At 44.2% G+C, this 15,477-nt stretch overlaps 1 protein-coding gene across 1 annotated transcript in view; it reads left to right on the top strand.

The window, feature by feature from the left end:
* Positions 1-283: 283 nt before the first annotated feature.
* CCT6A (chaperonin containing TCP1 subunit 6A) overlaps positions 284-15,477 on the top strand; it is a 47,934-nt gene continuing 32,740 nt past the window's right edge. Inside the window, exon 1 of the mRNA XM_073615072.1 lies at positions 284-548. Within this exon, the coding sequence (XP_073471173.1) occupies positions 412-548 (137 nt within the window). The 5' untranslated portion in view covers positions 284-411. The remainder of the gene's footprint in view (positions 549-15,477) is intronic.

Genomic DNA, 15,477 nt, shown 5'->3' with positions numbered 1-15,477 from the left:
GTGTGAACCAGGCCTAGAGTCAGAAGGACAGGGAACAGGCCCTTGGTTTAGGAAGTTTGGAGACCCCAGTTGAGTAGAGATGACACCTGGAGCCCCCCATTTATACAATAACTTGGGCCTGTATCTCCACCATGACTTGCTGTAGTCGGCCGCTCCTGCCTGTTCCCTCAGTAACCACGCTCACTTGTTACTTCCCCCACACGGATAACGAACTACCCGGAGATCTCGCGAGGTGATCCGACGTACGAGAACATCGCGGCCAATGACAAAGCACAGGCGGCTGCTGAGCCAATGAGGTTTGGCGCAGGGCGGTGTGTGCCGGCTAGGCACGCTAGATTCTTCTGGAAGGGTCAGACGCAGCGTGGAGTGACGGAGGGGTTCTGCGCATTGTGTTCCACACGAGTCTGAATCATGTCCGCCGTCAAAGCCCTGAACCCGAAAGCCGAAGTGGCCCGAGCCCAGGCGGCTCTCGCGGTGAACATCAGTGCGGCCCGCGGCCTCCAGGACGTGCTGAGGACCAACCTCGGGCCTAAGGGGACCATGAAGATGTAAGAGCGCTGTGTGTGTATATAGGGGACCCGACTCGGCTGTCTATGTGTGTGCGCACGCAGCCTTAGTGATCTTCATTCACTCTATAGCCGGACAGCGCCCACTGGTGTGGGGGGAATGGTGGCGGGATAGAGGCGCTGCTATATATGGGCATGGTGTGTGAGCCCACGTGGTGCTGAATAGGGGATTCCTTGTTTCTTCCTATGTCTAGTGTTTGAACAACTTATTAGGTGTGATGAAGCGATTACCTCTGATCTGGGCGTGTGTGTCATAAGTAGGATTTAATTCTCATGATTTCCAATAGCATTCACTGATCTATAGTGGAGCTTCACTCATAAGGGAAGTTCTGCATTAAGGCCTCCCCCCTATGAAATGGCACTTTGGGGCAACAGGTACCTAATTTTATCAGTTACCCCTCCCACTTCTGCTCCAACTGCTCAGGCAATTGAAGCTGATGTTTTCCCCCTCCCAGGAGACTGTGGGACTATTCGGGCCATGTTCACAGAGATTCCTGTGCAGATACCCACATTGCATCTGAATCGCAGGCAGTTCACACTGCGGGTGCTGATAGAAAGTTTAATGACACCCCCAAATCGGTTTGCAGAGCAGACTGTGCAATCGGATCGCAAAGGTCTGAAACCCCATGCGATCTGATTCCAGTGCGGACCAAAAAAATGGGTCCTGCACCATTTTGGTGCAAATGCGATTTCAGACATACAAAGTGTATGGCTGAATTTGCATTGCATGTGATGAACACAGTGCGAATCCCATGTCATGTCGGGCATCACTTAAGTGTGAACCCAGCCTTACAATGCGCAGTGGGCACCCGGCTGTGAATATGCAAGCAGGTGCTCGCAGTTAAGATGCCGGGGACAGAAGACTGGAGGTGAAACCGGTTGGGGGGAGGATGGCACTGGAACAGGTGAGTGGCTGTTTATTAACCCTTTCATGACTAAGCCTATTTTTGAAATTTGGTGTTTACAAGTTAAAATCCGTATTTTTTGCTAGAAAATTACTTAGAACCCCCAAACATTATATATATTTTTTTAGAAGAGAGTCTAAAGAATAAAATGGCGATTGTTGCAATATTTTTTATCACACGGTATTTGTGCAGCGGTGTTTTAAACGCAAATTTTTGGAAAAGTGACACTTTCATGAATTTTAAAAAATCCAAACAGTAAAGTTACCCCAATTTTTTTGTATAATGTGAAAGATGATGTTACGCCGAGTAAATAGATACCAAACATGTCACCCTTTATAATTGCACGCACTCGTGGAATGGCGACGAACTACGGTACCTATGAATTTCCATAGGTGACGCTTTAAAAAAATTTTACGGTTACCAGGTTTGAGCTACAGAGGAGGTCTAGGGCTAGAATTATTGCTCTCACTCTGACGATCGCGGCGATACCTCACATGTGTGGTTTGAACACCGTTTACATATGCGGGCGCGACTTCCGTATGCGTTTTCTTCGCTTCGCGGGGACGGGGGCGCTTTAAAAATTTTTTTTTTTTTTTTTTTTTATTTATTTTTGTACTTTTATAAATTGTGTTTAAAATTTTTTTTTTTTTTTTTTTACTTTTATTGCTGTCACAAGCAATGTAAACATCCCTTGTGACAGTAATAGGTGGTGACAGGTACTCTTTATGGAGGGATGGGGGGTCTAAAAGACCCCCCATCCCTCCTTTACACTTCAAAGTATTCAGATCGCCGAAAACGGCGATTCTGAATACTGTGTACTTTTTCAAATTCGGCGCCATTGGCAGCCGAGTAAACGGGAAGTGACGTCATGACGTCGCTTCCGCGTTTACAATTAGAAGGCTGGAACGAAGCCGCTCACAGCTTCGTTCCAGCCCGCCCCCAGCCGCCGGAGATTCCCGAACGGACACCGGGCCTCCCGATCGCACGGGAGGCCCGGTAACAGCGGCGGGAGGCGGCGGGAGGGGGGGGATGTCCCCTCCCGCTCCTCCGGTATAACAGCCGAGCGGCTTTTAGCCGCATCGGTTGTTATATTCGGGTAGCCGATCGCCCGCTGAAAACAACGGTACCGGGATGATGCCTGCAGCTGCGGGCATCATCCCGGTATAACCCCGGAAAGCCGAGGACGCATATGTGCGTTCGGTCGGCGGGAAGGGGTTAAATGTCGGCTGCCGTTTTTGTAGCAGTTGACTGTGAATTTTTACATAGGATACTGGAGTGCCTCTTTAACCACTTCAGCTCGGAAGGATTTACCCCCCTTCCTGACCAGGCCATTTTTTGCGATACGACACGGTGTTGTTTTAACTGACAATTGTGCAGTCGTGCGACGCTGTACCCAAACAGTTTGTCCTGTTTTTTCCCCACAAATAGAGCTTTCTTTTGGTGGTACTTGATCACCCCTGCTGTTTTTATTTTTTAATATAAACAAAAAAAGGAGCGACAATTTTGAAAAAAAACATATATTTTGTACTTTTTGCTATAATATCCAAAAAAAAACAAATTTCTTCGTCAGTTTAGGCCGTTATATATTCTTCTACATATTTATGGTTAAAAAAATCGCAATAAGCATATATTGATTTGCGCAAAAGTTATAGCGTCTACAAAATAGGGGATAGATTTGTCTTTTTTTTTTTTTTTTTTTTTTTACTAGTAATGGCAGCGATCTGCAACTTCTATTTATTTTTTGGGACTGTGACATTGCAGTGGACAGATCTGACACTTTTTTTGGGGACCAGTGACATTTATATAGCGATCAGAGCTAAAAATAGCCACTGATTACTGTATAAATGTCACGGGCAGGGAAGGGGTTAACAATAGAGAGCGATCAAGGGGTTAAATGTAGAGGTGCACCAAAATTTCAGCCGCCGAAAATTATCGGCCGAAAACGTTTTTTTAAATTTGGCGGAAAAAAACAGGGGGCGTGGTCTGCCCCGTGTGCCACCCATTGCGGGAGTATCATCAATGCTGCCCAGTCCTCCACCCCCTCCTCCTCTCCGCGATCTCCGTGTGTCACAGAGCTGAATTGTCCGGGCCGTAATAACAATGTCCCGCCTCTTGTGACAGACGGCACACTGATTCAATGCCGGGACTTTGAATCAGTGTGACGTGATCACAGGAGGCGAGGCATTGTTATTGCGACCCGGGCAATTCAAATCCAGCTCCGTGACACAGCGATCCGGGCACTGGTAGGCTGCATATGATTGCCACTGGTAAGCCTGCATATGATTGGCACTTGTTAGGCTTCAGGGCACAGGCAAGCTTCTTATGATTGGCACTGGTTAGGCTGCTGGGCACAGGTAGGCTGCTTATGATTGGCACTGGTTAGGCTGCTTATGATTGACACTGGTTAGGCTGCTGGGCATAGGTAGGCTGCTTATGATGGGCACTGGTGAGGCTGCTGGGCACTAGCAGGCTGCATATGATTGGCACTGGTGAGGCTGCTTGGCCCTGGCAGGCTGCATATGATGGGCACTGGTGAGGCTGCTGGGCACAGGTAGGCTGCATATGATGGGCACTGGTGAGGCTGCTGGGCACAGGTAGGCTGCATATGATGGGCACTGGTGAGGCTGCTGGGCACAGGTAGGCTGCATATGATGGGCACTGGTGAGGCTGCTGGGCACAGGTAGGCTGCATATGATGGGCACTGGTGAGGCTGCTGGGCACAGGTAGGCTGCATATGATGGGCACTGGTGAGGCTGCTGGGCACAGGTAGGCTGCATATGATGGGCACTGGTGAGGCTGCTGGGCACAGGTAGGCTGCATATGATGGGCACTGGTAAGGCTGCATTGATCTCGTGTATCATGTCTGCAGTCTCTGACCATCTCGTGTATCATTGCAGCAAAAAGTGTATAACTAGGCCTATAATACACCCTTCAGCGCCACAGACCCCAAATACTAATTCAAAGCACACAGTATAGGAAATAGCATAATCATAGAATATCCTCCAAAACCCCTAAAGATTAGCACTAAGGGTATGGGTATTAAGCTGCTGTTTAAAAACAGTAAACACAAACAATAGTATAAACACTATATAATTGATAATAAAAAAATAGTCATACACTAAAACCGCGCTAATGTTGAGCAAATGGAAAGAGAATGTGTGGCCAACTACACACAAAAACGCCCATATGAGTAGTGCGGTATAAGTAGTGGTTCAGAGGGTGTTCAACATAGATCCTAGAGTATGTCACAGCGGGCACCATCCACCAATCACTCCAACTCCACCAAGTGTGAACACACTCCCCTCAGGGGGTCAAACTCACCAGAGCTAAGTATAATACAAGCCTCCAGTAAGAGATATCCTGGGCCACATTAACACAGCACTTCTCCAGGTAATAGGTAGATGGAGGGGCTCCAAAGGAATAAAAACAAAGGAGAGCGCATATAGCGTAATTCCATTTATTAATACTACACACCCATCACATCATAACCCCCCCCCCCATCACTATCTACGTACTGGACATAAGCAGTCAAAAAGCAGAGAGAGTGAAAATCACCGTGCACTGCACCGTAGGACCTCCGGTAACCGTCTCGGCAATCAAGGAGCGGAATACGCTTCCTCGTTCCGGGTCCGACCACGATGAAGCGAACGCGTCACTTCCGGCATCGTATAGGTCACGCTCTGACGCGTTTCGTCATATCCTGACTTCAACAGAGGGCGTGACCACAGGACAGATACGCCGGGCTTAAATTGTCCCGCCCCACAACTCCGCAGCCAATCGCGGCCTCCAGAACGTAAACAAATGCACGTCAGCATAACTGCGGAAGAACAATGTTGGCTTACAACAGCAGGGGGAGAGGGACAAAAAGGCCCACACTGCACTATTCGTATACATCGGCCATAATAAATTACAGCCATGGATAATACAGGGGATGCGGACAGCTATGAGTAGACCCTCCATATCGTCCCATATCCCAAGCATTCATTCATATACCTTCAAGTTTTGCCATAATACATTACATATAATGCCAAACATTAAAAATATTACAATACAGACACATAGTATGGTAGATGGTGCCCGCTGTGACATACTCTAGGATCTACGTTGAACACCCTCTGAACCACTACTTATACCGCACTACTCATATGGACGTTTTTGTGTGTAGTTGGCCACACATTCTCTTTCTATTTGCTCAACATTAGCGCTGTTTTAGTGTAACTATTTTTTGATTATCAATTATATAGTGTTTATACTATTGTTTGTGTTTACTGTTTTTAAACAGCAGCTTAATACCCATACCCTTAGTGCTAATCTTTAGGGGTTTTGGAGGATATTCTATCATTATGCTATTTCCTATACTGTGTGCTTTGAATTAGTAGTTGGGGTCTGTGGCGCTGAGGGGTGTATTATAGGCCTAGTTATACACTTTTTGCTGCAATATCTTTATATTTTTCTTAGCAGCCATGGATGCTTTACTTTTTCTCAGCAGTAGGAATATTGACATCAGTAATGTTTTTGCAGTTAATGAGCAGACCACTGCACAACTTAATACCAATGGACAATTAACTGCCTTAGGGAATGTGTTAGAGAAACAGGCCCGTACATGGTGGGACATCTGTACGTTTGAACAATACATCAAAGAAAAAATTATCGTCAGGAGTTTAAGGTGGGATGTAGTCCCGCAAGATGGGCTGGATGACCCTGAGTTGATGAGAGTGGTATGAATTCTTTACCACTATGGGGTTCAAACTGCAGGATCTTGTGCTTGCACGGAAGCGTAAGAAAATGGCTTTATTAGAGGCTAGGATCAATGATCTGAGACTGCAACTTGAACCCCTAAAGGACTCGCAGCAAGTAATAGATTTTAACACTCGGATTAAAAAGAAGCTCGAGAAAGTTGACAAGGATACACAGAAGAAGAAAACCAAAAAATTTCACAGAGATCTGGGAGATTTTAGATCTGAGTCTGTATCTGTGGCAACAAGCGAAGACCCCAGAAAATATTGAAAGAAATAGGGAAGGTGTACAAACAGAAGGTACTTATATCACTGTACCCCCCACCCTACCCCTAGGGTTGGTGACAACAGAAGGGGGAGAAGGCTATAGTCGACTACCGAGGGACCCCTCTACCCCTGCTAGAAATAATACTGATTATGGGAGAAATAATGGGGGTAGGAAAGGTCCTGCTAATTATTATGCGCCTCCTAATACCCAATATCAGGTCCCTGTTTTTAACAGGTTTGATCCTTTGAGGGATAATGCTGTTAGAGAGAGGTTCCAGTCTCCCGGCCCTTTTTTAGGGAGAGGTTGGCAGTAACAAGGCCGGGGTACCCTCAACTAAGAGGGAGACCACCAGCACGATCACAGCAAGGGCAGTACTTTCAAGAATCCCAGTGGAGAGAACAACCACAGTGGGAGAGGGATTATTCCCAGTATCCCGGACAGAGGAGAGAAGAGCAAGGGGATGTAGGGCCGGGCGAAGGGTCCAAAAAAAAAGGAGAGAGCAGGATTAGGGGGTATTTTTAATTTAAGCAATGCCATTTTAAGTCGTAAAGAAACCAATATCCTTCATTTGGGCTTGAAGTGCGGCCTTAAGAGGCCAATTAACAAATTTGATGTTTTTATTGATATACATAAATACATTAGGAAAGTCAATATGAAAAAGTATTTTTTAAACAAAAATTCTCAGCCTGTAAGTGCTATGGCCTCGGTTCCTGTAGATAGTGGACTTAGGAATAAGTCCCTTTTTAATCCTGTAAATGGAGCAAATCAGCAAATCGAGGTGTTCACGGGACTAGTGATACGAGATTTGGAACATCTGGTCCCCAAAAAGAATGTGAATCCGCAACGTTAGATGGTATAACTGGTTATGCTTGAAGAAAGGAAGGATGTAGTTATTAGACCCGCTGACAAGGGGGGAGGGGTTGTGATTTTAAATAAGGAATTTTACCATGACCAGCTTATGGAAATATTGAGTGATAGGGATACCTATGTGAAATTAGATGGGGATCCAACTGTACAATACACCAAGAATTTGAGATGTCTTGTTGATATGGGTTACTCAAGGCGTGTGTTATCAAATCGAGAAAAGAAATATCTCGTACCAAGCAGTAGTAGAATTCCCACAATCTATACCGTCCATAAGGATACGCAGAATCCCCCGGGGAGACCAATCGTTAACGGGATTGGGTCGATCACGTCCCGGATGGGTCAGTACCTGGATCGGTTTCTACAAGATAGTGTCAAATGTACTAGGGCTTTTCTTAGGGATACCAAGAGTCTCTTACAGATACTGCAACAAATTGACCTAACAGATAGGCAAGAACTTTATCTGGTAACGGCAGATGTGCCATCCCTTTATTCAATTATTCAACATGATGATGCCCTCCTAGCCCTGAACTGGGCTATAAGCCAGCGGGATGACCTACCACACAATCAAAAAGTGTTTATACGGAATGCCCTTGATTTTTGCTTGAGCCATAATTTCTTTTGGTATAATGGCCAGTTTTATTCCCAATGTAGGGGCGTTGCTATGGGGGCTAAATTTGCCCCCAGTATAGCAAATTTGTTCATGGGAGAGTGGGAGGACAAAGTGATCTTTTCAGTCACTCGCTCCCTGCTCCTATTATATAAAAGATATATCGATGATCTGTTTTTTTATCTGGGAAGGGTCCATGGACTCTTTACAGGAATTCTTAAGTGAATTGAACTCAAACACGAAAAACATCAAGTTGACTAGTGAATACAGCCAAAGTGAAATCCATTTTTTAGATGTCACCATTTTCAGGCAGGGAAATAGCCTGGGGACAAAGGTGTATTTCAAGCCTACTGATTCCAACAGTTACCTACCCATCAGCAGTGGCCATCACCCTTTGTGGCTCAAAAATATTCCTAAGGGCCAGCTTGCTAGAGTAAAAAGGAATTGTTCGAATGAAGCGGATTTTATATCACAAGCCCAAATTATTAAGAAAAGGTTTGAGAAAGGTTACTTTGAAGAAGCATTGAATGCTACGATCCAAGAAGTAGCTCTATTACCCAGAGAGACTCTTTTGGAGGAAGCCCGCCCCAGCTTGAATAATGATAGCCAAGAGTGGAGTTTTATTTCAGGCTTCCACTCTCAATATAGAGAGGTAGAAAACATCTTTTCCACCCATTGGCATGTCCTGCTTATGGATAAAGTGTTGCACCCTGTATTGCCTCCTAAACCGGGGTTTATCTATAGAAACACAATGAGTTTTTCTGATAAAATGGTAAAAAAAAGTGCTAGATCCCCCTGCGAGGCCCCTACTTTTTGGGAGAGAGATGTTTTTTTCTGCTGTAGGAAGTGTCGAGCCTGTAAAGAAGTGAATAGGCCATTGAGGGCCCTTGAGAGCTTCACATCAACTTCTAACAATAAAGAATTCGCCATCAAGGAATTTATCACATGCAACACTTCCCATGTGGTTTATGCTCTGCAATGTCCATGCGGTCTTATGTACATAGGACGAACCAAAAGGCTTTTAAAAATTAGAATTGCAGAGCATATAGCCAATATAAAATTAGGTTTTAAGGATCATAATGTTTCGCTCCATTTTAAATTGATGCATAATCGGGACCCCTCGGGTCTGAAATTTTGGGGCATAGATCACCTTAAACCTTTGTGGAGGGGTTCCAATTTGGTTAGGGATCTATCTAAGAGAGAGACCCAATGGATTTTTCTGGCAGACACTTTATCGCCAAAGGGGTTAAATGTCGATTTAGACATTAATTGCTATATAAGTGATTATTATGTATAGGGTCGATTTATCCGAGTGTTTTCTATTTGATTTTAATCCTCCTTCCAATCTTTAATTTTTTAACTTTTGTTTAAATTTTGAGTAATTTTAATTTTTAACCTAGTCTATTCTACACATTAAGATGAATTTTTCTATGAATTTTTCTATATATTTTTATTTCGTGACAAAATTTTCTATATGTAACTTATATGTAATTTTGTGTGCGTATAATATTATTTGGAAGCCCTCTAATGATTGAGTCTGTAATAATTTACCTAAAGGCATCATGTTTGTCGTAGTATATTAGAATAATTTTACATATATCTGATGATTATGCAATACTATGTGTCTGTATTGTAATATTTTTATGGCAAAACTTGAAGGTATATGAATGAATGCTTGGGATATGGGACGATATGGAGGGTCTACTCGTAGCTGTTCGCATCCCCTGTATTATCCATGGCTGTAATTTATTATGGCTGATGTATACGAATAGTGCAGTGTGGGCCTTTTTGTCCCTCTCCCCCTCCTGTTGTAAGCCGTCATTGTTCTTCCGCAGTTATGCTGACGTGCATCTGTTTATGTTCTGGAGGCCATGATTGGCTGCGGAGTTGTGGGGCGGGACAATTTAAGCCCGGCGTATCTGTTGTGTGGTCACACCCTCTGTTGAAGTCAGGATATGACGAAACGCGTCGGTGCGTGACCTACACGGCGCCGGAAGTGACGCGTTCGCTTCATCGTGGTCGGACCCGGAACGTACGTAGATAGTAATGGGGGGGTTATGATGTGATGGGTGTGTAGTATTAAAGCGGGGGTCCACCCACACCGCCAAAAAAAAAAAATATTAAAAGCCAGCAGCTACAAATACTGCAGCTGCTGACTTTTAATACATGGCCACTTACCTGTCCCAGGGTCCAGCAATGTCGGCAGGCGACGCCGAGAACCCGCTCGGTTCTCGGCAGCGGCTGCCGCCATCCTAGGTGGGGGAATCAGGAAGTGAAGCATTGCGGCTTCACTTCCCGGTTCCCTACTGCGCATGCACGAGTCGCGCTGCGCATCGTAAGTGGTCCCCGCTCTCTCCTGGGAGCTGTGTGTTTCCCAGGAGACAGCGCGGTGTGGAACTCCGCTTTAATAAATGGAATTACGCTATATGCGCTCTCCTTTGTTTTTATTCCTTTGGAGCCCCTTCATCTACCTATTACCTGGAGAAGTGCTGTGTTAATGTGGCCCAGGATATCTCTTACTTTGGAGGCTTGTATTATACTTGGCTCTGGTGAGTTTGACCCCCTGAGGGGAGTGTGTTCACACTTGGTGGAGTTGGAGTGATCGGTGGATGGTGTTGTGACATACTCTAGGATCTACGTTGAACACCCTCTGAACCACTACTTATACCGCACTACTCATATGGACGTTTTTGTGTGTAGTTGGCCACACATTCTCTTTCTATTTGCTCAACATTAGCGCTGTTTTAGTGTATGACTATTTTTTGATTATCAATTATATAGTGTTTATACTATTGTTTGTATCTCCTGTATCATGTGTGCAGTCTCTGACCATCTCCTGTATCATGTGTGCAGTCTCTGACCATCTCCTGTATCATGTGTGCAGTCTCTGACCATCTCCTGTATCATGTGTGCAGTCTCTGACCATCTCCTGTATCATGTGTGCAGTCTCTGACCATCTCCTGTATCATGTGTGCAGTCTCTGACCATCTCCTGTATCATGTCTGCAGTCTCTGACCATCTCCTGTATCATGTCTGCTAGAGGTGCATCAAATGGAAATTTTGCTAATACTATTAGCAATGTGTTTAAGTTTAGGTAAGAGATTGCAGACATGATACAAGTGATGGTTAGAGACTGCAGACTGCATTTTTCTTGACCTTTCTTGCACTAAAGGTGCCAATAATGGCAAACAATAAATATGTATTCATTTAAATTGATGGTATTAATTAAAAAGTTGAATATAATACAATTATATATAAAAATAGAAATATTTTTAAAAAACTGTCATTTTCGGTATCTGTTTTGGTTTTCGGCTTAGTGCATCCCTCATTTTAGGTTTCGGCACCAAAATTTCCATTTGGTGCACCTCTAGTTAAATGTGTTCCCTCGCTGTTTTCTAACACTGGGGGGATGGGAGTGATTACAGAAGGATACAGATCGTTGTTCCTACTTAGTAGGAACACACGATCTGTCTCCTCTCCCCTGACAGAACTGGGACTTGTGTGTTTACACACGCACATCCCCGTTCTGTCACGAGCGATCGCGGGTGCCCAGCTGACATCTGCAATAGTGTCTTAAAGAGCCGACTTATACCTACGGCGATTTGCACAGCCGTGCCAGCCTGCCACAGTATAACTGTGGTGGCTGGTCGGCTAGCGGTTAATCACTTGCCGGCCTGCTCACGCAGATATACTGCGGCAAGTGGGCTCTCCTGCACATATCGCTGTACCTGTATGTTGGCTCGCGCAGTTACGGGAGCGTGACCGCGGGTCGGGCGGACTCGATGTCTGCCGGCGACCCACGTTCGCCTATTACATAAGCAGAATGGGAACTGCCTTTGTAAACAAGGCACTTCCCTATTCTGACAGGTGACATGTCAGAGATCTACTGCTCCCAGTGATCTGTCATGTCACTGGCAGTTCACCCCCCCCCCCCCCCCCCCTACAGTTAGAACACACTGAGGGAACACAGTTAACCCCTTGAACGCCCCTTAGTGTTAACCCCTTTCCTGCCAGTGTCATTTTTACATTAATTGGTGCATTTTTATACCACTAATCAATGTAGTAATGTCACTGGTCCCAAAAAAATGTCTTTTGGGGTCAGATTTGTCCACCACATGTTGCAGTCCCGCTAAACGCAGATAACGCGATAACCTTTGTGCAAACCAATCAATATAAGCCTATTTCGATTTTCCTAAAGATATGTTGAATATATATTGGCCTAAACTAATGAATACTTGTTTTATTGTTTTTGGATATGTATTATAGCAAAAAGTAAAAAAAAAAATATTTATTTTTTTCAAAATTGTCGCTCTTTGTTTATAGCACAAAAAATAACTGCAGAGGTGATCAAATACCACCAAAAGAAAACACCAAAAGATTATTGGGGAAAAAAGGATGTAAATTTTGTTTGGGTACAGTATCGCACGACCACACAATTGTCAGTTAAAGTAACGCAGTGCCGTATCACAAAAAAATGGCCTGGTCATTGAGGGGGCAAATCCTTCTAGGGCTGAAGTGGTTAAGGGCCACTTCACACTATGGAAACGCAGACCGGATGTTGTCTGGATGCTTTTCTGCTTGTGCGTTTTGGGTGTGTTTTTGATGGGGTCCATTGCATTATCTCCCCCTCCTTCTTCCTTCTTCTTTTTTTTTTTTTTTTTCTTAACCTTAAATGATGACGTGTGTTCCCGTGTGGTTTTGGTGCGTTTTACTGTGTTCCAGTACAGTCCAGAAAAAAATGCAGCATGTTCCACTTTTTGTTCTGGAATTGGAATGCACTGGTGTGAACTATGCCATTGAAAACCTTATAACTTACTAGCCGTGCATATGAGAACGTATCCTGTTCTTTGTATTGCTTCCTTTGTGTGAAATCCCCAGTGTTCCTGGCAGTCCCTCAGCTGTCCTATTTAAAACATGGCCACACTAAGCAGGAGAGCACAGAGTGGTCAGTTCTCTAGCTATGCTGGGAACTTGGTGTACTCTCCTCCAATGATCAGACTTGTCCTGACGCACCCGCGCTGCACAGCCATTCACTGGGAAGATCAGTGCCCTGTTGTCGCCGCCCCCCCCCCCCCCCCCCCCCCAGCTCTTATACAGCTAAGAACAGAGGGAATGTGATCACTTATAAAAAATAAAAAAAAAAAAACACACACACACTTTTTTTTTTTTTTTTTTTTTTATTATTATATATCTATACAAACATGTTTTGCCCTTCATTTCTATTTTAAACTGGGTTGTTTTACAAGGTGGCTGTTTACAATCACTTTACCATCTCTAAGGCCCCATTCACGTTTCAGGAACCTGTCCAGAAACCAGCATTTCTGCATGTGTTCCCAAAATCACACATCACGCCGTTATCTCCTAATGACACCCCAAACACCCACTTGCCGTTGTGCGTTTTGGCGCATGACTGAATGCATGAGGCTCATTGGCAGAAAGTTCAGGAGCTACTTTGGCACATGTAGGGCAGCCCATTCATGTCAATAGGTTTCTCTATGCGGTTGCATGAAAAAACGCTCGCATGTGCTTTGCACAGGTATGAATAGGGCCTAAGTTGCCTTCATTTTTTTTCTCATGGGTAAATGTAGGTAACTTCAATCAGACACAGAAAGCATTAGTTTTTTTGTATGTCATGTTCACACCAGAATGCTGTGCTCCAGGGCTGTGGGATATTAGGTAACATGTTGGCATAATATTGCGCTGCTTTGGAAGGCCTAGCATGTCACTGAACAACTAGTGCACCAGGCTGCTGTGCAGTGACGATGAATAAAGTGTCGATTTATGTGCTTGTTGCATAAAGTTTACCAAATAAAAGACTTTGTGATGCGATAAAATGCTCATCACACTGCCTCCTGCTACAGAGCTCTCCAGCTCAAAACGGTGGTGTCCACACACTAAATCGCTCCATGGGTAGCAGCGTTTTGGGCTGCAGGCTAGTGTGAACACTCCCTAAAGTGAGACTGAGAATTGGGTTCCCTAGACTTGGCAACTTGTTTTTGTAATGTTATATTTGATTCAGTTAGAACAAGTGACAGTTAACTCATGCAAGATTTTGTGTGCTCAGCTTTAGGGCCAATTCACACCATATGCAGTGACCGATGTTTTATCGCATTAAAAAACATCTGCCATCACAGGAGGACACTGGAAACTATTGTTTCCTACGTGTCCCATTCACACTGCAACACAGCCCATGCTGCGATAAGATTTTATTGCAGCACATAGGTCCGCATCGCACTACAATGTCAGGAAGAGCACCACGATGCCCGACATTGCAATGAATTAAGTGTATATGTTGTATACTTCAAATAAAGTTAGTACAGAAAAGGGAGCAATGCAATTAATTGTGCATCACACTGCTCGGTGGTAACACAGAGCGCTCGGAGTGGTGAATTGCTCTGGCTGTATGGCAGTTTCACGGAGGGACCGTGTGTATTGGTCCTTAAAGCAGGATTAAACCGACCAATTTAATGGTTTCCCAAAATATATATATTCCAAGCATGCCGTGAAGAACTGTCACCATTGTTCTCTCAACTGAATTGTAAAGCCATCAAATGACTTATAGCTGATTATATGTGCAGGACCATAATTGGATATCACACAGGGGCTAAGATGGCAGCTGCCTTGGCTGTAAAGGATGGGAGGGTTTAGTTCTGCTTTAACCACTTTCCCACTGGGCGAATTCCAGCACCCCTCTCCTACATGCAAAAAAAAAAAAATGGATTTTTACAAGAAAATTACTCAGAAACCCAAGCATATATATTTTTTTAACAGAGACCCTGGGGAATTAAATGGAGGTCATTGCAACTTTTGCATCTGTGATTGGCCCACAGCAATCACACGGTACCTGCTTTAAACTTTTAATTTTAAAGTAAATGGATTTACCAAACAAAAGTCACATACACTGTTAGAAATTCATTTGTTCAAGAAAACTTCTTCCTCCTCTTTTGAATTCTCATGACTGCGGTCAAAAACAATTTCACCCAATAATGATTAGAGAAACGAACAAACCTTCTTTTCCTAAGAATTTTTGTTATGGACAGCTTTACTTTATCTGTTTCATTCATCTACATATCAAAGGGATGAGCTCCCATTTACAGATTATGCCAGTTAAAGCAACCTGACAAATGTAGTAGAAAAAAAACAAATTCATAAAAGGTAAAGGAATAATGTTCACTCCTCCAATGTGATAGCCACATTCTTCAGGGTCCTGTAATGAGCAGCGTTGCTGCACACTGACCACAGGCCATCCCCTCACCCCCTTCTCATATCCCACAGACACCTGTTACTGGCAGATCTATACTGTACAGCCTGCTGGAAGCCATAGGTCCCTCCCCCTTTGGAATTCAATCCCCATTTATTTCTTTTGTCCATCATTGGCACTTGCTGGCTTAGTTTGTGGTATGTCTGGAGGCTCTTCTACCTTGTATTCCATTTGAGTAATTGGAATAGTCAAAACAAACAATGCAAAACTTAAAGACAAGCTGCTTTGTGAGGACATTTTAGGCTAGAAATTTCATTGGTAAGTTTT

Source organism: Aquarana catesbeiana, linkage group LG02, assembly GCF_042186555.1.
Source record: "Aquarana catesbeiana isolate 2022-GZ linkage group LG02, ASM4218655v1, whole genome shotgun sequence".
Taxonomy (NCBI): Eukaryota; Metazoa; Chordata; class Amphibia; order Anura; family Ranidae; genus Aquarana; species Aquarana catesbeiana.
Note: the sequence above shows the minus strand (reverse complement) of the source record. Positions and strands in the feature narration are given on the sequence as shown.